The sequence below is a fragment of the Bos javanicus genome, chromosome 13 (assembly GCF_032452875.1).
Source record: "Bos javanicus breed banteng chromosome 13, ARS-OSU_banteng_1.0, whole genome shotgun sequence".
In the NCBI taxonomy this organism is placed as follows: domain Eukaryota; kingdom Metazoa; phylum Chordata; class Mammalia; order Artiodactyla; family Bovidae; genus Bos; species Bos javanicus.
Genome location: NC_083880.1, coordinates 64,685,085 through 64,705,916, shown reverse-complemented (window position 1 = coordinate 64,705,916; position 20,832 = coordinate 64,685,085). Strand labels below are relative to the sequence as shown.

The window sequence follows — 20,832 nt, the reverse complement described above, 5'->3', positions numbered from 1 at the left end:
TAGTACCACCTTACCTGGGCTTCCACTCCTTGCAGCTCTGCTTGCTGGAGGCGACTCTGTAAGGATGCCACAGTTTCACGCAGTTCCATCAGCTCAGATTCTAGGGAGTTCTGTTTGCCTTCCCACTTGGATTTCTCTTTGGGAAGAGATGGAGGAAGGCCCGTGATTGGGGTGGAGGAAAGGAGGGATGTACAGGTAGATGGGAGAAGGGGAGCAGAAACAAAGGAGGAAAAGGCCAAGAAGGAGAGAATTACATCCAGTTTCATAGAGACATGACCCTTCTGCCCACTGCTCTGTTTGTCTAGGCTCTCTGCTGCTTCCAGACCCCTGTCTGCATCTGCTGCCTGACAATTGTGCCAACACTTCTCATCCCGATCACACAGGTTCTCAAGCTTGGATTCCAGACAGGGTTGAGCTTCATGACATGGGATGTCCTTTTCAGCCAGTAATTCTAGGATTTTGTAGAGGGTCCTAGAGACCAGGGAGGCTCTGCTGGGGGCCCTCCATTTCTGCAAAAGGCACCAGAACTCAGCTCTGTGTATGGCTCTCACTGAGCCCTGTGGGACATTTTAAGACCCAGATCCACTCCCCACATTGTCTTCTTCTCTTCTGTAGTTGAGCCTTGAGCCTGAAGACCCTCCTCTTTCTTTTCCTGGTGGTCAACACCCTTCCCAGCCTTGGTTGTAGCACAGATACATTCTCCCCAGGTTCCCCCCTTTTCTTTTTCCCAAATAAGCTCAGGATCCTGCTGATCACTTTGAGAATAGTTGGGGATGACAAAATAAGTAACACTGATAAATGATAATGACAGAATTTTATGGTGTTCTTTGAGACTAGGCCTTAGGTAGCCAGTTTTTTTAACCTGCAGACAGAAAAAATGGAAGCCTAGCCAGCAACTTCCCTGAGTTCACCAAATCTGTTCCTCCTAATCTCTTCTGCCAGGATGGCTCTCAAAGGCTAAGCAAAGCATGAAAAGTAGTTCACAGGGTTCACCACTCCTTTGGAGATGCCTCTGGGTATCTTCTTGCAGTTGTGGGCAAGCAGTAAAGAGTGGTTCCCAGGCCGATCCCACCCCTCTGGGCCTTTCCTCACACTTTAGTCGTGTCTGACTCTTTGCAACCCTATGGACCATAGCCCGCCAGGCTCCTCTGTCTATGGGATCCACCAGACAAGAATACCGGCGTGGGTTGCCCTTTCCTCCTCCAGGGGATCTGCCCAACCCAGGGATCAAACCCAGGTCTCCTGCACTGCAGGTGGATTCTTTACCACTAGCGCCACCCGTGAAGTCTGCCATTCCTCTCTTCCCCTCAAACCCCTCCTGCCTTGAGCTTCTCACCTTCCTCATTCTGGGAGAGCTGTCTCTGCAGAGCCTGCAACTCTGTGTGGACCTGGCTCTTCTCGGCTTCCATATCACTGAGACGCTGTTCCAGCTTCTGGGCTTGATCCCGCAGATCATCCTGGGAAAGGAAGTGTGTGGAACTCAAGTGCCACGTGTTCCGGAAGTGTGTGGAACTCAAGCTCCACGTCTTCCATGATGTCGCCCCAGTCCAGGGCCTGAGCCCTCTAGTCCCTCAGGCTCTGTCAGGGTTTGCCATCGAGGACCTACTCTCAGATTGCTGGGTTATTTACCTCTGAATTCATGTGCATCTGGCTCCCAGAAGTGATGACAGGCTCTGCCCCAACTGGCTGGAGCCTGACTTCCCCTTCTGACCCGTCTGTCTTTGAAACAGAACTCCTACTGAAGTCTTAGCCCAGGATCCCTCTCCTCTTCCTGAATCACTTCACATTTTAGCTCAAAGGTCACTGCTCCCTTTCTTCCGACCCTCTCAAGTCAGATTGCACTGCCCCTACCTCCTATTATCAGAATGTGCACCTGTTACTGATCTAGTTAATTCTAGCAGCTCAGCTTTATCTCAGGACAAAGCTGGGTTGCTCAGCCCTGTCATGAGCCTTCCTGAGGGAAGAGAGCAGGTGTTTCTCCTTTCTGTATCCCTAGCTAAGAGTGCGTGCTGCTGCTGCTGCTAAGTCGCTTCAGTCGTGTCCGACTCTGTGCGACCCCATAGACGGCAGCCCATCAGGCTCCCCCGTCCCTGAGATTCTCCAGGCAAGAACACTGGAGTGGGTTGCCATTTCCTTCTCCAATGCATTAAAGTGAAAAGTGGAAGTGAAATCACTCAGTCGTATCCGACTCCCAGCGACCCCATGGACTGCAGCCTACCAGGCTCCTCCGTCCATGGGATTTTCCAGGCAAGTGTACTGGAGTGGGGTGCCACTGCCTTCTCCGTCAGAGTGCATATTGACACTCAATTTTCACTAACTGATAGGTTCACCATAAGGTGGGATTTGGAGGACATTTCATATTGTCTTGGGCCTAGAATGTTCCTATAAATGGCAACCTCAAATCTCAGTGATCCCCATTTGTTGGTTTCTTCTTGGAGGTCTTGGCACCAAGAACAATTTGTGGCTGAGAGGAAAATGATGTAAAGCAATATCCCAGATCTACACAGAGTATCACGGTTTACAGGGCTCACCTGAGTCCCTCGCTCATTTAATCCTCAAAACCTGGTGAAGTGGGCACAGTGTACCCTAATTTACTAAAGAAACCAAGGTCCAGGAAGCCGAATGCTTTATTCACGGCTGCCAGGTAGTAAGCAATAGAGGCAGAACTCATTCCAACTTGATGTCAGAAATAAAACAGGTCAGGGACTTCCCTGGTGGGCCAAGGAACCACCAGGGGGTTAGCATGGCTAGGTCTCCACGTTCCCAATTCAAGATGCCTAGGTTCAATCCCCAGTTAGGGAACTAGATCCCACACCCCGCAACTAGTAAGACCCAGCACCATCAAATAAATAATTTTTTTTTTTTTAAAGAAGAAATAACACAGGTCAAACTATGCCATGAGCCTTTTTCAGGGGAGGTGAAGAGCCTGAGGAAGGAGAACAGAGACACATACCCGGGCCTGCTGCGTCTTCCACAGGTCTTGGTGAAGCTTGTGGAGGGCGGCCGCCACTGCCTCAACTGAGAGAGCCGTCAGGAGGGGCCCTCTCTTAAAGAGGATCCTAGCGCCATTCTGGTCTGAAAAACGAGGAAACGCCTCCTGACCTGGCTGCACTCTGACATGAAATAGCCACACCACACCACCCAGACATGGCCCTGGCCTTCCTATCCACCCCTCCTCTCCTCAAAAAGTCCCCCTCAGCAGTTTGTTCATCGTGCCCTGGTCTGCATACCTAGGTGCCAGGCGCTTTGATGCGCACTAGAAAATGCCAGCTATCATTTGTTAGGCATTTAATAAGTGCCAGGACAGGGAAGCCTGGCGTGCCGCAGTCCATGGGGTCGCAAAGAATTGGACACGACTGAGCGTGTGAACAAGTGCCAGGGACTGAGCGGGTGATTTTATTTCTGTCATTTCATTAACTCCTCAGAAAAATCCTGAGAGGTGGGTACTTATAACACCCTCCTTTTATAGTTGAGAAAATCAAGCTCATACAGGAGAGGTCACTTGCCGAAGGACACATGTCTAGCAAATGGCAGAGCTGGGGTTCACACTCTGACTGAATCCATCCCAGAGGCTGGGCCTTGGCCTTGATGCAGTACTGCTTGGAGAACTGTACCCCTCTCCTCCACCCCGCGAGCTAGGCCTGGCTTTGCCCAAAGGCCTGAGCTCCTGGGTGGCTCCCTCACCTGGCTCCGGGCCCCAGAGGGAGGGTGCTGAGTCTCCCCCGCCGTTTAGCTCCAGCCTGCTCTCGCAGGCAGACCCCAGGGCCTGCTGCAGGACAGAATAGAGGCTGGCCAGCTGGACCTGGGCCTGGTGCCCAGGCTGCTGCTCTGCCACCAGCGCCTCCAGCCGGCTCTCTGTGCTGCGCAGGCGCAGCTGTAGTTGGGCCACCTTGGTCTCCTGGGCCCACAAGGAAGCTCGGAGCTGTTGTTCGGTGACTCGAGACGCCTCAAGTTCCTCCAGCAGCTGAGTCTCCTGGGCCAGGAAGTCAGCCTCCTTTTCCTTCACCTCCTGCTTCAGTAATTCCACCTGCCAGAGAAGATGTATGGTCACTCCGAGCAGGGAGTGGACACCCTCTCCCTGGACCCTCCCGGGACCAGTCCCACTCGATCCCCAGGGTTGTGCGGTTGTCTGAGGCTGGGAGGATTTCAGGAGGCTCAGCTCTCCAGCAGGAAGGCAGGGTCTGGAATGAGTGTCACCCCAGATCTGACCTACGCACCTACCTAAGGACTCCTAACACGTGGGCCTGGGCTGTGACCTACACACCTACCTAAGGACTCCTAACACGTGGGCCTGGGCTGTATGCTCATGGGCTCTGGCCCTGGTCCCCTTGGCAACTATGCCAGCTTCCTGCTGTGATTAGAAATCTGCCTGAGAGACCTCCCTGGTAGTCTAGTGTCTTAGACTCTGTGCTCCCAATGCAGGGGGCCTGGGTTCAATCCCTGGTCAGGGAACTAGATCCCACATGCTGCAACTAAAAATATTTTGCGTGTCACAACAAAGGTGACACCCAACTAAGATCTGGGGCAGCCGGAAAAAAGAGAGAATTCTTCTTGAAACCCTGATACTGAGTCAAAAGAAGACGAGTCACAATAATAATGGCTACCATTTACTGAATGCTTACTGTGCTCCTGACACTTTCTATACTCCTACAATGATTAAGAATTATCACCCTCGTTTTAGGGATGAATAAAGCGTATTCACACAACCAAGAAGCAGTAGAGCCGGGGTCACACCAGGACTGTCTAACAAGCAGACGGGTCCTGCTCTACCGCAGTCTATGTCTGGCTCTCACTCCCTTCGTGCTTTTCCTCCCAGTTCCATCTTTCCTCCGTGCACAGGTCTGGGGTCCTGCTGTGAACAGACCAAGTCCATGGAAGGCCTCTTGCTGCCGCGGACCCAAGGGAAGTAATATTTGTTCCCCTTGCTGTGTCTTGCCGGGCAGACGAGGCACACTTGGCAGTGGCCAGGCTTGAACAGGCCTGCGTGAGCCCTATCCTCTGGGTACCATGTTCTGGTCATCAGCGGCCTGTTCTTGACTCTGGGTCAGGTTCCCACGCTCCACCCCACCCAGTCCTGGCTTCCCTCTCCCACCGGGGCTGCCAAGGCCCCAGCATGACTGAGCAAGCACCCGCTGACTCCAGAGGCCGGCTTCCACCAGGGAAGAGATTTCCTGCTGGGGTGGGAGATACCTGGGTGCTGAGCTCTTTCTGCCCGGCCTGGGCCTCCTGCATATCCTGGCGCAGGGAGCTCAGCTCTTGCTGTTGAACAGAGTCAGCCTCTTGCAGAACAAGGAGTCTCTGTTCCTTTTCCACCAGCGACAGAGTCAGGCTAAAAAGAGAAGGGTCAAGTGCAAGTTCGATGCATGAAGCAGGGCACTCAAAGTGGGTACTCTGGGACAACCCAGAGGAGTGGGGGTGGGGAGGGACATGGGAGGGGGGTTCAGGATGGGGGGATACATGTGCACCCGTGACTGATTCATGTCGATATATGGCAAAAACCACCACAATAGTGTAAAGTAATTATCCTCCAATTAAAATTAATAAATTAATTTTTTAAAAAAGAGAGGGGGTCAGAGGGCCAGGCCATTCTCTTAGGCAACGAAGAACTACCTTCTCATCTGACTGCTCTAACATAGCATGGATAGTAACAGTAATGATCATGATTACAGGCTAAGAATAAAAGCCTGTGTTTATTGAGTACCAACTGATTGCTCCTAGGTTCTTCAACTTCACAATTTACTCTTTGGCAAATTCCAGAAATACCTACACAGTACCTCAAATTCAACACGTCCAATTCTTCCTGTCTCCTCTGCACCTCCCCTCCCCCCAGTCACCCCTGCTACATTCCCCAGCTCAGTGAATGGCCTCTCTATCCACCGTTAGAAGTCCTGACCACATCACAGAATTGTTCCCTCACTCTGCCTGTGAACATTCCAAGACTACATATAAACCGATCCCAACTCCCCTAACGTCCCTCAAACCCCTTCCCTCCTCCTCTTCCTTACCACCCCACCAGGGTTCCAGCTTTGGTATCTCTTATCTGGACATCTGTACCAGCCTCCTACCTCTAGTTTCATCAACAAAAGGGTTTCTCCCCACTCAGACTCCAGGTGACATAATCTGCCAATGCCCTCCCTTGGAGATGATTTGATTAATGTCTTCTCCACAAAACCTTCAATTCTATTGCGACAGAGACCATATTGTCTTATTTAAACTATATCCCCAACCTCTGGCATAGTTTCTGGTGCGTGAGGCATGTTCTCCACTAAATGAATGAATGAATGAAGTGCGAGCTGCAGAGACAGGGACCATGCCCTCTCTACACAGTTACCTGTAGAGCCCAGAGCTGGAGACATGAGTGGTTAGGGGACCTGAGCAAAGAACTGTCAACCTCACTGTGACCCCTGGATCCAGACAGGCCAAAGCCAACTCCATGGCCTGTCGAGCCTACCTGGCTTTTTCTCTCTCCAGCTCCTTCTGAATTCGGCTACACTCCTGGGCCTCTCTCAGCTTTTCCTGAACCTCCTGGTCCACGAACCTCTGGGAGGCTTCTTTGGAAAGCAGCTGAGACTTCAAGTCTTCCACCTGGAAAGTCAAGAGCATGAAGGCCGGGGATAGGCGGCCAGTGGAAGGATGCTTCTCATCTAGGACTTAGGGTCCCTCAAGGTTTACCACAGTCACCAGCCCATTCCCAACGCCCTGGAGGGCCTGCCACCCCTTAGGTGCTGGTCTTAACTATCTCCCTCCGCCAGCCATTCATAAGCCCCTCCCTACCTTTCAGCCTCATCACCTGTCTCCCCAGCCTCACATACGGTGTATAAAGGAGGCACAAGGAAAAACCTTGGCTGAATATAACTCTGTCCAAAGGCCAAGTGATTATATTTTTTAAAAATAAACAATCCGAATACCATCTGATACAGGATTCTGAGAAGGAAAAGCAACCTGGTATAAAAACACTGGCTCTGTGGGGGAGGTTGGATCAAGGAGGCTGCCAAAAAAATGTGAGGTTTGGGTTTCCCTGGTGGCTGAGACAGTAAAGAATCCGCCTGCCAAGGTAGGAGACGTGGGTTCGATCCCCAGGTTGGGAAGATCCCCTGGAGAAGGAAATGGCAACCCACTCCAGTATTCCTGTCTGGGAAATCCCAAGGACAGAGGAGCCTGGGGGGCTAAAGTTCATAGGATCACAAAGGATCGGACACCACTTAGTGACTAAACAATAATGACCATGGTCCCCACTGAAAGAGGTTACTAACTATCCCAGGGGCCTGGGAGGCACATGCTCAGTTCTGAGCACCCTTCACTTCTCACTTAATAGTGGGGCCCCCCCTCCCCACCCCAAGCTCAGGCAGCAGGGCCAAGGTTTCCCCGTCCTGCCAGGGGGAGTGGGAGGGCCTGGCTGTGCTGGGGAAGGGTTGTGGGGCTGGGAGAGAGGAGCAGGGACCTGCTTCTGCAGGTCTGTCTTATCCTGCAGCAGGACGCGGCCCTCCTGCTGGAGGGTCGCCAGACTGTCTCTGTGCTGCTGGGCTGCCTGCTCCAGTGCCTGCTGAGCCTCCTGGAGCTGGGTCTGCAGCATCCCGGTGGTCTCCTGCAAGGGGAGAAGAGAGCAGGGAGGGGAAGAAAGCTTCCTTGGTCACGAAATCTGTGTTGCAGAGATTGTGTTGTATAAGTACTGTTTTTAGGTTGGGTTGGCAAAAGCCGAGGCAGGGCCCAGCTGAGTCGTGTTGCTTCCATGATACCTTGTCACCTCAAGTTCTCACCTCCTTCTCCTGCTCCTCCCTCACCAAGCGCACTGCTCGCCCAGGCCTTCTTGGCCAGGGCACCTTACTCAGACCACTGCAGCAACTCCTGCCGGGTGACCCGACTTCCACTTCATGCTGCCACACCCACACGCACACGTGTACACACACACACAATTCTCCCCTCAGCGGCTAAAGTATTTTAAAAATACATATAGTAAATCATGTCCCACTCTGCTTTTTAGATATCATCCAACACATTCCAGCTGTCCTTAGAACAAAACTCAAGCTCCTTCCATGGCTGACAAAGGGCTCCTGCCCCCAAGCTTATCAAGGGACTTGTCCCAGGTCCTTTCTGCCTGTCCCAGGTCCTTACGACAGCTATTTCTACTGCCTGAACTGTTCTTCAAATGGCTGGCTTCTTTTCTTAATGGTTTTATTGAGACTGAGCTCATATATCCTACAACTGACCCATTTAAAGCAGACAATTCAGTGGTATTTAGCATATTCACAGGGTCGTGCCACGGTTACTGTGATCATTTTTTACCATTTTTATCAGCTGCAGAAACAAACTGCATACCCTCCCCATCCCCCAGCCCCACTTCCAACCACTCTTCTACTCTCTGTCTTCGTAGATTTGCCTGTTTGGGCTACTGCCTACAAGCGGAATGATATCCCATGCGGTCTCTTGTAACTGGCTTCTTTCACTTGGCAAAATGCTTTTAAGGTTCACCCTTATTCTTCTAAGGGCCTGACTCTTCAACCTTCGTGGCTCAGCTCAAATGTCACTTTCTCAGTGAGGGCCCCGCTGACCACCTTTGTCCAAAGAGGCCTCCTCTGAATCCCTCTCAGTTAGCTCGGCCTATTCATTTCCTTTATGGCCCTTATCGCGACCTACAATTATCTCACTTATTCTGTGTCCTCTCTGCCACTGTAAAAAACACCATGACTGTCACGTTCACCATTGTGCCACATCTTTCTGTCGGTCGAGTGTCAGCAGCTAGCCTGGGGCCTGGTGCAAAGAAGTGCCAAACAGCAGGTCAAGGTGAAAGAGTGGGGACTTCCCTGGTGGTCCAGTGGCTAGGAATCCGCCTGCTAATGCAGGGGACATGGGTTCGATCCCTGGTCCAGGAAGACTGCTGGACGTGCTACAGGGCAACTAAGCCCCACAACTGCTGAGCCCGTGCTCTAGAGAGGCCACCCCAACGAGAAGCCCGAGGACTACAATGAAGAATAGCCCCCACTCACAACTACAGAAAGCCTGCACATAGAAACCAAGACCCAGTGCGGACAAAAATAAATAAATAAATATTAAAAAAAAAAAAAGAATCCACCTGCCTATGCAGGGGACATGGGTTTGATCCCTGGTTGGGGAACTAAGATCCCATATAACAGGGCAGCTAAGCCCACCTGCTGCAACTACGGAGCCTGCACGCCGCAACTAGAGAGAAGCCTGCACACTGCAACGAAAGATCCCTAAGGAAAGATCCCTGCACACTGCGGCTAAGACCTGACACAGCCCAATAAATAAATATTTAAAAAAGAAAAACAGAACAGTGTGAAGGAGTGAATCGCCACTCCCTTTCCTCCCTGCCCAGGACCACCCTCCATACCTGCTCCTTTAACTGCTGAACCTTCATGTCCTGCCTCAGCCGCTCCAGCTGTTGGCTGGCCTCTGCCAGCTCCTTCTGGGTCTGCAGCAGTGTCTCCAGGAGGGACATCCTCTCCTTCTCTGTCTCGAGCTGCATCTGTGAAGGGGCAGGAGGGCCAGGGCTTGTTGGGTCAGGGGTCACCATGCTCATCCATGAAGCCACAAGCGCATGCCAGCTGCTCTAGGTTCTTCTGGCAAACGGGGTTAGGGGGGCAGCGGTTGCTGAGGGCAAAGGAAGGTTGGGACCACTGACTGAGAACCAGGAAGTGTGAAGGTTGCCACTGGTTTGCAAGCTGACAGGATGTGGTAAACGGCGGCCCTCCCTCAGGAAGTAGGACACACAGCCAGCCCTGCAGTTAACGGTGCCGATCACCTGCTCACGCCCTAGAGTGAGTAGGGGCAGAGTGGGAGGCCTGGAAGCCCCTGTAGCCCCACTCCTGGGGAGCTGGAAGGAAGTGGTCCGAGGCAGGGGGTCACAGGGAACACGCAGCCCTCCCAGCTGCCCACCTGGCACAGGGCGCTCTCGGCCTCGGCCCGCTCTTCCTCCCTCTGCGCCCGCATAGCCTCCATTTCTGCCTGTTGTTCCCTCAGCCTCGCTTCCAGCTCCATCTTCTCCCTCTCCAGGCTCTCCAGAACCTTCTCCAGTTCCTGCCGGTGCCGGGAGCGCTCTTCTTCCTGGTCATACGAAGGAAACACCGATCGAGCTGAGAAGGTGAGGCGCGGAGGCAGAGAAGCACCGGATGAGAGTAAGAAGTCTACCGCTCACCAGCTGCGTGACCTCGGTGTCTTCCTTACCAAGCCTGTTTTCTCATCTGTGAGGTGAGGCTAATTATCCTGCTTTGCCTATCTTGCCAAGTTTTATGAAAATCAAGTGAGATTTATTAAAAAAAAAAAAAAAATCAGGGGTGTCCTTGGCAGTTCAATGGTTAAGACTCTACACTCCCAATATAGGGGGCATGGGTTCAATCCCTGGTCTGGGAAGATCCCACATGCCATGGGGCGACTAAGGCCATGCACCACAACCACTGAGCCTGTGAGCCACAGCTATGGAGCCCACGTGCTACGATGACCAAAGCCTGTGCACCTAGAGCCTGTGCTCTGCAACAAGAGAAGCCACAGCAATGCAATGAAGAGTAGCCACTGCTTGTCGCAAATAGAGAAGGCCTGCGTGCAGCAATGAAGACCCAGCACAACCAAAAATAAAATACATAAATTGAGATAAAAAAAACACGGACATCCCTGGTGGTCCAGTTGTTAAGACTCTGTGTTCCCAATGCAGGGTTTGACCCTTGGTCAGGGAACTAAGATCCTGCATGCCATACCATACCACCAAAAAAAAAAAAAAGAGATATAATACATGTAACAGTGTTTTCTAAAGTACAAATGTCCCTCACATAAGCTACAAATATCTTATTTTAAAGCAACCACATCATGCTTGGTGGTTGTAACAGCAAACTGAAGTGGTGGACTCATTCTCTGCTGCCCCTCTCCCCTGCTCAGAGTGGCCGGGTCACCCTTCTGAAAAGCCAGCCCATGTCTAGCTATGATGTCTTCTACAGGATTCAAGACTGTCAGGATGGAACATCCCGGTCCTCCCAGAATCCACCAGTGACCAATGACTTTTCTGATTTCCTAGATGAATCCAGCCCCTCTGTCAGGATCTCAGGATGGTGGTGAGGGGCTGCCTGGGTTGGAGTCTTTACTCCAGCACTGCTAGTATGACCTCAGTTAATTTCTATCACATCTCTGTGCCTCCATTTCCTCATCTATAAAAATGAGGATAGGGAATTCCCTGGCGGTCCAGTGGTTAGGACTCTGTGTTTTCATTACCGAGGGCGCAGGTTCAATTCTTAGTCTGGGAACTAAGATCTTGCAAGCTGCACAGCATGGCCAAAATATAAATAAATAAATTCTGGGTCAAAAAATAAACGTTAGTCACGCAGTTGTGTCCAGACTCTTTGCGACCTCATGGACTGTAGTCTACCAGGCTCCTCTATCCATGGGATACTGGAGTTGGTTGCCATTTCCTCCTCTGGGGATCTTCCAGAACTAAGGACTTCCCTGGTGGCTCAGACGGTAGAGAATCTGCCTGCGATGCAGGAGAGCAGGGTTTGATCCCTGGGTGAGGAACATCTCCTGGGAAGGAAATGGCAACCCACTGCAGTATTCTGGCCTGGGAAATCCCATGGACGGAGAAGCCTGGTGGGCTACAGTCCATGGCACCGCAAAAGAGTTGGATACGACTTAGTGACTAAACAACAACAAAAAGAATAAAAGTAAAACAGACATTTTCAGACAATTAAATACCAACATACCCTCACCAAAGGTTATCTTACTTCAAGAAGGAAAATAAATCCAAATAGAAAACCCGACATGCAAGAAGGAATGGTGAACAAAAACAAACCTTGTAAAATTTTCAGGATATCCAAACAATGATTGACTGTATAAAATAATCAAAAGGCATAACATATGGTGTTAACAAACTAGTAATAACTAAACACGCTGACTAATACAGTTGATAGGTGAGGAGGAGTGAAAGCAGGTAAAATGTTCTGTGATCCTGTGTCATTCAGGAAAAGAGTAAATATACCAATTGACTTGAGATTCTATTAAGTATGTATTTTAAAATATTAAAGAATAACTAAAAGAATAAAAAACACAGTACATATCATCCAAAGTAGCAGAGAGAGAAAAAAGATAAGAAAAGAATACAGCTTAATCATTCAATATAATCCTCTAAAAGAAGTTAAGGTGATCTCCCGTCCCAAAAGGTAAAAGACAAGATGAATAGCAAAAGATGACAGAAATAAATCCAAACATACCTATAATAAAAGCAAATGGACACAATAAAAGCAAATGGACTAAACTATATAATTAAAAAGCAAAGGAAACACAGTTCTGAATTGGGCAAGAATTATCCAAGGTATTTCTCTGCTCCCTTTACACCCTGGAGACCAGGTCTGTCTCTCCCATCCCCTGGCCACATCCACCACCTACCCACTTCTCCTGGAGCCGATTCACCTCCTCCTCATGGGCCGACTTCAGTTGCTGCAGGGCAGCCTGCCCTTCTTGCTCAGCCTGGGCCAGCTGCCTGGCTGCTGTGTCCCGTGCCTGCTCTGCCCGGTTCCGTTCAGTGTCCAGTTCCAGCTGCAGGCACTTCACTTCCCCTAGGATGCCAGGGACAGGATCTGTCTGGTCTCTGAGCCTCTGCCCTCCCATCTTTCACCCTCCTCCCCAGGCCTCATGAGGAATTCCCATCTCAGAGGCTGGGGGTGTGTGTGTATGTGTGTGTGTGTGTGTTAGTCACTCAGTCATGTCAAACTCTTTGCAACTCCATGGACTGTAGGCCGCCAGACTCCTCTGTCCATGGGATTCTCCAGGCAAGAATACTGGAGTGGGTGGTCATTCCCTTCTCCAGGAGATCTGCCTGACCCAGGGATTGAACCTGGGTCTCGTGCATTTCAGGCAGATTCGTTATCATCTGAGCCACCAGGGGAGCCCCCTCAGAGGCCCTGGGTCTGGCTCTAATAGCTTCCCACCGTCTTCCTGGCTTTTAACATCCCCATGGACTGAAGTGTGCCCATCCCAGCTGGGTTCTCACCTTGGATTACTTCCTTGGCTTGCGTGACAGTTTGAATCTGGACCTCCAGCTGCCCTTTGGTGACCTCTGTCAGAGAATTTTGTTGCTGGGCCTCAAACAGACTGCTCTCCAGTACCTCCTTGGCTGAGCTGTCAGGTTCAGGAATCAGGAGAGTTCTTACCCATTAAGCCCCTTACCCTTCCTTAAGAGGAGTCGGGTTCTAACTTCTGGCCACCTAGAGAAGCTAGAGGGGCAATTACAAACTCATAACTCATTGAAACCCCCATACACTTTGGGCAAGGAACTCAGCTTGGCTACGCCTTGCTTTGCGAAGCTCTCTGCCCCTGGTAGAACTGGGGGTGGGCCCTACCTGAGCCCCAGAAGTTGTTCTGCGAGCTCCTGCCGGTCTCGCTCCACAGCCTGTAGCCGCACCTCGAGAGCTGCCTTCTCCCGTGCCAGAGCCTCCTTCTCCTGGATTTCTCGGGCGAGCATCTCTTCCTGGCGCGTTGTCTCTTGCTTTAGCTGTTCTATCTGAGCTGAAGCTGCCTCCTGCTGGTGATATGTCTGGGGGGACAGAACTGATGAGACCAGAGCAGAGGCAGGACCCCCCACTCCAGGCTGCTATCACCAGATTAGGGTCACTGGACCCACCTCTGTGAGCTGTGCCCTCTCACTCCAAGGGCCATATATCTATTTTCCTGATCTACGCAGCGTGCCCAGACCAGGAAACATGCTCTAGGGTGGCAAGAGATCTACCTCTAAGGAGCTTTTAGTCTTAAGAAGTAAGACACACACACATTACCACTAAGAAGGTGATCAATGCCCTGAGAAAGACTCTGAGAAGGGAAAAGTGAAAGTGTTAGTCACTCAGTTGTGTCAGACTCTTTGTGACCCTGTGGACTGTAGTCTGCCAGGCTCCTCTGTTCGTGGGATTTTCCATCAAGAATACTGGAGTGGGTTGCTATGCCCTTCTCCAGGGGATCTTCCTGACCCAGGGATCGAACCCCAGTCTCCTGGATTGCAGACAGATACTTTACTGTCAGAGCCACCAGGGAAGCCCTCTGAGAGGGGAGATTGCATATAATTATTAGGTCAATGAGATGTTTGGTAGAGAAGAAAGATCACTTTGAGTTGGGCCATTGGTTCAGAAAAAACTAATGGAGCCCCTTGCCATGTGTTAGACACTGTGCTAAAAGCTGGAGGGATTAAAAGCAAATAAGACATAGCCTTGCTTCAAGGAGCTTTTGGTGGAGATACATAAACAGATAATTATAATACAGTATGAAGGCTGTGGTGGTTGAATAAACGCGACGTATTATCAGAGAACACAGGAGAGGCATCTAACTCAAATTGATGGATGTGAAGCAATGGGGCATAAGCGAAGGATTCCTTTAGGAATTCTTTTAAGAAACTGGAAGATGTACCCCAAACTATTCATAGTAACACTGGTCATTTCCAGGAAATGAGATTTTCCCTTCCTGAATCATTTCTGTAGTGTTTTCGTTTTTTTACAGTGTGGCAGTTTTCTCTTCTCACCTCGCTTAGCTTCTCTTGAATTTCTTCCTTCTCTTCTTGGATGCCCCTGAGGTCCGCTTGCAGCTCCGCCCTGGTCTCCTCTGTTTTCTGCAGCTGGGCCTCCAGGTGGCTGTTCTTTTCCCACAGGGCTTCCCTGCTCCTCTCGGCCTCCGCCAGGTCCACCTGCAAAGTGCTTCTCGCCTGCTCTGCTGCCTCCATCCTCCTGCACACAGACTGCTTCTCCTGTTCTAACTACTGGCCAAAAAGGGAAGGGCATCAGAGACAAAGGGTTGTGGTTTAGAGATGAAGAGGTGAAGACAGAAGTCCACATGAAATACATGACTCTCTTCTCCACAGAAGGACACAGGAGTGCTTATGGGAGAGGAGGACTAACCACACATTTGGGGTCTAGAGCCTTTACTCCAGGTACTAGATGCTGGGGACAGAGACAAAAAAGGCAAAATCCTGGACTTCCCCAGCGGCTCAGTGAAGAATCCGCCTGCCAATGGGTTCGATCCCTGATCCAGGAAGATCCCACATGTCTTGGAGCAACTAAGCTCGTTTGCCACGACTATTGAACTTATGCTCTAGTGCCCGTGAGCTGCAACTACCGAAGCTCACATGTCATGCTGCCACAGAAGCCACAGAAGCCCTGCAGAGCAACCAGAGAAAAGCCTGGGCAGCAACAAAGACCTAGCACAGCCAAAAAAATGAATAAACAAAACAAAACAAAAAAGCAAAATCCTGCTCTTGAAGAATTCAGAAAAGGGAACACAGAATATTTCTGGGGCTCAAGGGAACCAGAGTGATTCAACAGACAGTTAAGTCTGTTCTGTTTATTTTTCTAGTACCCTGAAGCATGCAGGATCTTAGTACCTCCACCAGGGATTGAACCCATGCCCCCTGCAGTGGAAGCTCAGAGTCTTAACCACTGGACCACCAGGGAAGTCTGAGACATGTTAAATTTTTAACCTCTAGAGAAGATTCTGAGGCTTGGGCTCTTCAGCAGATCCTTTTATGGTGGTTGGTGTTATCTCAAACAACAGGATTGAAGCCTAGTCTTCCTTCTAGAGGGCATGGACTTCCTTCCTGGCCCTGGTGATCTCACTGTAAAGCCCAAAGGGGGTCCTGCTGTAGATGTGGGAGGGGTCTACTTTTAATGGTTGAGCCCAGGCCTTATAATCTTTGCTTTCCTCTGCACTGTAAGTGTTCCTTTTGCTCATTCCAGGACTACATGGGAGCTGATCTGCCTTGGGCTGATCGTTTGAGAACTGTTCCTTGTCACAGGCCATCAGCTGTGTCTGTCTCTTGCCCTCTCGGTTGGGGCCCAGTCCTACCCCATGTGTCAGAGATCTTTGCTCACCTGGAGAAGCTGCTGGTTCAGTCCAACTTTATCTAAGGCCAAAGCCTCATTTAAGGCGCTCAGTTTGACAGCTGCAGCCCGAAGATCAGCGACCTCAGCCTTCAAGCTGTTCTCAGCACTTGACAGCTCCACGATTGACTGTTCTGCCTAAAAACAGACAGTTAAAGAGTTTCTTTTCCCAGTTTTCCTGCAGCAGTGAACAGCTCACATCCCCAGTACCTGCTGCTTCCTGTGTACAGACAGGAGTTAACACTTCATCCCCTCCCTCACATTCTAAACTTTTCCCTTCATTCATCCATTCACTCTCCCATGCATTCATTGACATTATGGTGACAGCGCAGACAATGGAAACGCAAAGTGCTCTGGGACCTCAAAGAAAACATCAGTTCAATTTGAAAGAGTCAAAAAATGCTTGGTTGAAGAGTTCACAGTGAAGTTGGACACTGAGAGATAAGGAATGGTTTGCAGTTAAAGGAGAAGGAAAGAAGCAGTTCAAGCAAAGGGAAGAATTCATACAGAGTGTTAGAGGCACAAGGGAATGGGTACCATGGAGAACACACTTAGTAAAGGCATGGGAGAAGTGAGGACAGGGATCTCGGGGGGAAAGGAGGCTAGAAAAGGTGGCAGGGGGCAGAGGGCTGTGAGTGTGACACCAAGGAGCTGGGGAGCCACTGAATGGTTTTAGGAAAGAGACTGCCACGACCAGATTTATACTTTAGAAAACCATTCTAATTCCAATAGTCTGTTGAGAGGGACAGAAACTAGGAATTGAGGCACAAAATAGGAAGGGCCATGGCTTATAAAGTGAAGAATGACGCAGGTTGTATACTCTTTTCCTAGAGACAATCAACTTTCCAAGCCGCCCGCCCCACCCCACCAGTGAGGGGGAGGCCCACGCACTCTGGCCAGCGCGGCGGTCACTTCTGTTTGCTCCTGCCTCAGCAGCTCCCCTTCCAGGCGACTGGACTCCAGGGCTTCCCGAAGGCAGATCAGTTCACTGAGGGACTCGGACTGTCTGGCTTCCAGGACCACCAGTGTCTCCTGACTAAGATGAAAAAGAGGAAATCTTAGGGAGTGGCTGTATCCCAAAAGATGTTGAAGCTGAAACTCCAATACTTTGGCCACCTGATGGGAAGAACTGACTCATTTGAAAAGACACTGATGCTGGGAAAGATTGAAGGTGAGAGAAGGGGACGACAGATGATGAGATGGTTGGATGGCATCACCGACTCACTGGACATGAGTTTGAGTAAACTCCAGGAGTTGACGATAGAGAGGGAGGCCTGGCGTGCTGCACTGCATGGGGTCGCAAAGAGTTGGACATGACTGAGTGACTGAACTGATTTGCCTTTGTGATACAAAAGAATGAAGGTGGTCTCTAAAAACTGATAAGGAGAGAGCTCCAAGACATAATGTGAAAAAAAGCAAGGTGCAGAACAGTATATGTGGCATGCTCTCTTTTATGCAAGAAACTGGGGGAAATATGAATATACGCACACATTTGCATAAGGCACCACTAGAAATATGAATAAGAAATTAATTTAAGTGATTACACACAAAAGGAAGGGATACGGGATGGATGAAGTAGAAGGGACAAATACTCTCTCTGTGCATACCTTTTAAAATAGTTTTGACTTTTGAATTATACAAAATTTTCTTGTTAGCCACACTATGTGGCATACATGGTCGTAACCCCCCCAGTCAGAGATCGAACCTGTGCCCCTTGCAGTAGAACTCTGGACTCTTAACCACTGGACCCACAGGGAAGCCCCTTGAATCATAGAAATACTAATAAATGTATTATTGAGTCAAACAATTTAAATTTAAAAACATAAAACTATCTTTGTGGATTGTTGGTTCTTTGCCTTGGTATGGGGAGACCCTTCCTTGCACCAGTCATGATCCTTAGAGGAGTCCCTTCAGAATTCCATCATTTATGACCATTAGGTGCAAGGAGCCGGGGAACAGGAAAGAAGAGGAGGTACCAAAGATGAAGAAGATCCAACCCGTTACCAGGTACTGAAGACCTACCACAGGCCACGCTCTGTGCTGGCATTTCGTAAAACACAGTTTTAATCCTCCCAATGACCCTTCAAGGGAAATATCACCACTCCTATTTTACAAATAAATTAATCCATCCAAGCGGTCAGAGCAATTATTTAAACCAAGCTTCTGCCCAGCTGTAAAGTCCTTGCTTTTTCTATGGTATAATATTGGGGAATTTATAGATAAGCTGGGTCCCTTTACTCTGGAATTTCCTTTTCTTAAAAAATATTTATTTATTTGGGTGTACCAGCTCTAAGTTGCAGCATGCTGGATCTTTAGTTGCAGGCTGAGGGATCTAGTTCTCTGACCAGGGATCAAACCCGGCTCTCCTGCATTGGGAGCTTGGAGTCTTAGCCACTGGATCACCAGGAATGTCCTTGGAATTCCCTTTCTTGACCAGCTCATTTCCCATTACTTCCCAGGATCAGTTCTACTCTTTGGCCAGCCCAGCCTCCTCTGAACATTCATTGCATCCTCCCACCTCCTTTTCTTTGCTAATCTGTTCCTTTAGGCCTTGTCCTGCTCTCTGCCAATCAAAATACATTAAGGCCCAGCTCAGCAGTGACCCTCTTCTCCGAGCAGCTTTCAGTAACAAACTGTTACCCTTATTCTCCCAGAGGATCTAGCTTGAAGCTCTGTTTAGCTCATGCTTCACCTGGCCACGGTTTACTTGTCTGACTTCCCCATTATACTGCAAACTGCTTGAGGTCAGTGTCTTATTTGTTTCCCCCCACGGGGCCTCAGTTCCTCTAGGTGCTCAGCAAAGCCTGGATGAAATCTGTGCATTCATCCTTCTGCCAAGGGTAGAGCGGTAAGCTAAGTTGAACCCACTGCATGCCAGGTTTCTATTAACTCCGCTTTCTCAGGGTGGGGAGGGACAGGGCCAGGGAGAGAGGGGACTGTCACACGCACAGACGCTCCCTCTCTCGGACGGCCAGGTGCAGCTCCTCCTGCTGTTCCTCCTTCTCGCCCTGAGCAGAGTCGCCCTGCAGCTGGAGCTCCATGTTGGTCCTCCGCAGTCGCCACGCCTCCTGCTCCAGCACCTCCAGCTGCTGCTGCAGCTCCTCCCTGGTCTTCTGCAGGAGCTCTCGCTCCCTGGAAGGAGGCCAGACGTGAGCACAAACCCTGGAACCTAAAAACCCTCCTGGAAGCAGACAGCAGAGGGTCAAAGGAGAGGGGTATCTGCTTCCTTTAAATATCTCATCTTCCCTTTAGAGAAGGAAACTGGTTTGTTTGGGTTTTTTAGTATCTATTTATTTGGCTCCGACAGGTCTTAGTTGTGGCACACGGGATCTTTGTAGTGTCATGTGGACCTTTCGCTGGGGCACACGTACTCTGGTTGCCGCGTGTGGGCTCTCTAGTTTCGGTGCTTGGGCTTAGTTGCTCTGCGACATACGGGATCTTAGTTCCCCGACCAGGGATCAAACCCTGGTCCCTTACACTGCAAGGTGGATTCTTAACCACTGGACCACCAGGGAGGTCTCAAAACTGTTCCCCCCCCACCCCAAATCATCACAAAGACCCAAAAGTGAGTGAGCAGGAACCAGCAGAATGCAAAGCCAGGTGGTCCTGAACAGCCCTGGGTCTGCCAACCACACGATGGGAGTGGGAAAAGGCTGGGTGAGGACTGAGCCTGGGAGGAAGTAGGGGGACAAACAGCCCCCACTCACCTGCTGAGAGAGTCCACCTCTCCCTGCAGGTCCACCGTCTGCCCCGCCAGGGTGTCCCGCTCCCCTGTGAGCTGCTGCAGCCGCTGTCTCAGGGCTTCACCCTCTTCCTCCCACTGGTGATGCTGCTGTTGCCAGGAGCTCACAGCTTCCTGGCAGCCTGACAGCTGCTGCCTTAGGTCCTGCGGAGGGAGAGGGACAGAAAGGAGGTGGTGAGTAAGAGGGCAGGGCAGAGAGGGATGTCAGCAGCCTGGAAGCAGGGCTGGGCAAAGGGCGGGGGGACTGGTGTGACCAAGGTAAGTTGTGAATAAAGATGAGACCAGTCAAGGAGACAGAGCATCAGAGGTGACCGGGTTCTGTGGTCTCAGCATCTCAGAGTTCATCATTTTCAAATGTACCATGTGGAAGGTGGGGTTAGTAGTGAGTAGGGCTGGGACCCCTAGAACTGGAGAACACTTACCCACACTCCCCAGGGCTCCACTTTGCAGGGTGCAGTGAAAAGTGCATCAAAGCAGAGCGTGCCAGTGGCATGGGGAGCGTGCTGGCTCCCCCTCAGCACAGCTGGGGAGACCCAGAGATTCCAAAGGGCACTTTGGGGTGTTGACAAAACTCCTCATGTCAGGTCAACGTAGAGAAAGGGGCAGTCTGGGCTAGGAGGGTACCCGGGGCCCAGATCAGTTTAGATACCGGTCCCCACGGCTGAGGAAGAGTGTGGGATTCTTACCTGCACAGCCTGGCGTCTCTGAGTCAGTACCGAACGCACCAGAGAGACAGCCTTGTCTGGCTGCTGGGAATCAAACCGGGAAGAGAAGCCACCAGGGTCCAACTGCAAGGAGCTCTCATGACTAGAACCTTGGGCCATACTGTCCTCTTCTTCTACCATGGCCTGAAACCCAACACGGCAGTGTCACCATCCCACTGACCAAGGCCTAGAGTCCATGCAGAGGACTCACACTCCAGCCTGGACAAACCTGATGTTTTCTCTCTCCCAGGTCCTCTCCCTGGGGGGTGGGAGGAGGGCATCTAAGAGCAAAAAAGGGTGGCTTCCTTCAATTCTTCAAATCAACTGTTTACCATTGGTCACCCAAACCCAGGATGAGCATCAGGGCTGGAGCACCCCTTGAACACTCCATGAATAAATGAAAGAAGAGGTTATTGAATCCCGCCGCTGTCTGAGAACTGCAGCCGGCAGTAAGAAGGAGGGCCTGTTTCAGCAGGCAGGGCCAGCCCACAGAAGCTTAGCTTAGGGTTCCGGTTTTCAAACATACCCAGAG

At 50.6% G+C, this 20,832-nt stretch overlaps 1 protein-coding gene and 1 long non-coding RNA gene across 8 annotated transcripts in view; one reads left to right on the top strand and one right to left on the bottom strand.

Annotated features, from left to right (window-relative positions):
- Nucleotides 1-20,832, bottom strand: part of CEP250 (centrosomal protein 250) — a 47,317-nt gene that overhangs the window by 10,304 nt on the left and 16,181 nt on the right. For 6 of the 7 annotated variants that reach the window (XM_061437385.1, XM_061437386.1, XM_061437387.1 and 3 more), the window contains 18 exons: nt 20,283-20,444; nt 19,562-19,740; nt 18,804-18,986; nt 16,746-16,890; nt 15,846-15,992; nt 14,504-14,734; nt 13,338-13,531; nt 12,989-13,116; nt 12,385-12,554; nt 9,895-10,062; nt 9,350-9,484; nt 7,442-7,585; nt 6,452-6,585; nt 5,191-5,329; nt 3,685-4,027; nt 2,954-3,075; nt 1,337-1,457; nt 15-136 (listed from right to left, as the gene is read on the bottom strand). In XM_061437385.1, the coding sequence (XP_061293369.1) occupies nt 15-136; nt 1,337-1,457; nt 2,954-3,075; nt 3,685-4,027; nt 5,191-5,329; nt 6,452-6,585; nt 7,442-7,585; nt 9,350-9,484; nt 9,895-10,062; nt 12,385-12,554; nt 12,989-13,116; nt 13,338-13,531; nt 14,504-14,734; nt 15,846-15,992; nt 16,746-16,890; nt 18,804-18,986; nt 19,562-19,740; nt 20,283-20,444 (2,967 nt within the window). Of the gene's footprint in view, nt 1-14; nt 137-1,336; nt 1,458-2,953; nt 3,076-3,684; nt 4,028-5,190; nt 5,330-6,451; nt 6,586-7,441; nt 7,586-9,349; nt 9,485-9,894; nt 10,063-12,384; nt 12,555-12,988; nt 13,117-13,337; nt 13,532-14,503; nt 14,738-15,845; nt 15,993-16,745; nt 16,891-18,803; nt 18,987-19,561; nt 19,741-20,282; nt 20,445-20,832 lie in introns of those variants that run through there. The other variant, XM_061437391.1, reaches the window with a different exon arrangement.
- On the top strand, nt 9,509-15,852 carry LOC133259651 (uncharacterized). The gene is made up of 3 exons (XR_009740471.1): nt 9,509-9,776; nt 10,012-10,206; nt 15,711-15,852. It is a non-coding gene; the product is annotated as an uncharacterized LOC133259651 (long non-coding RNA).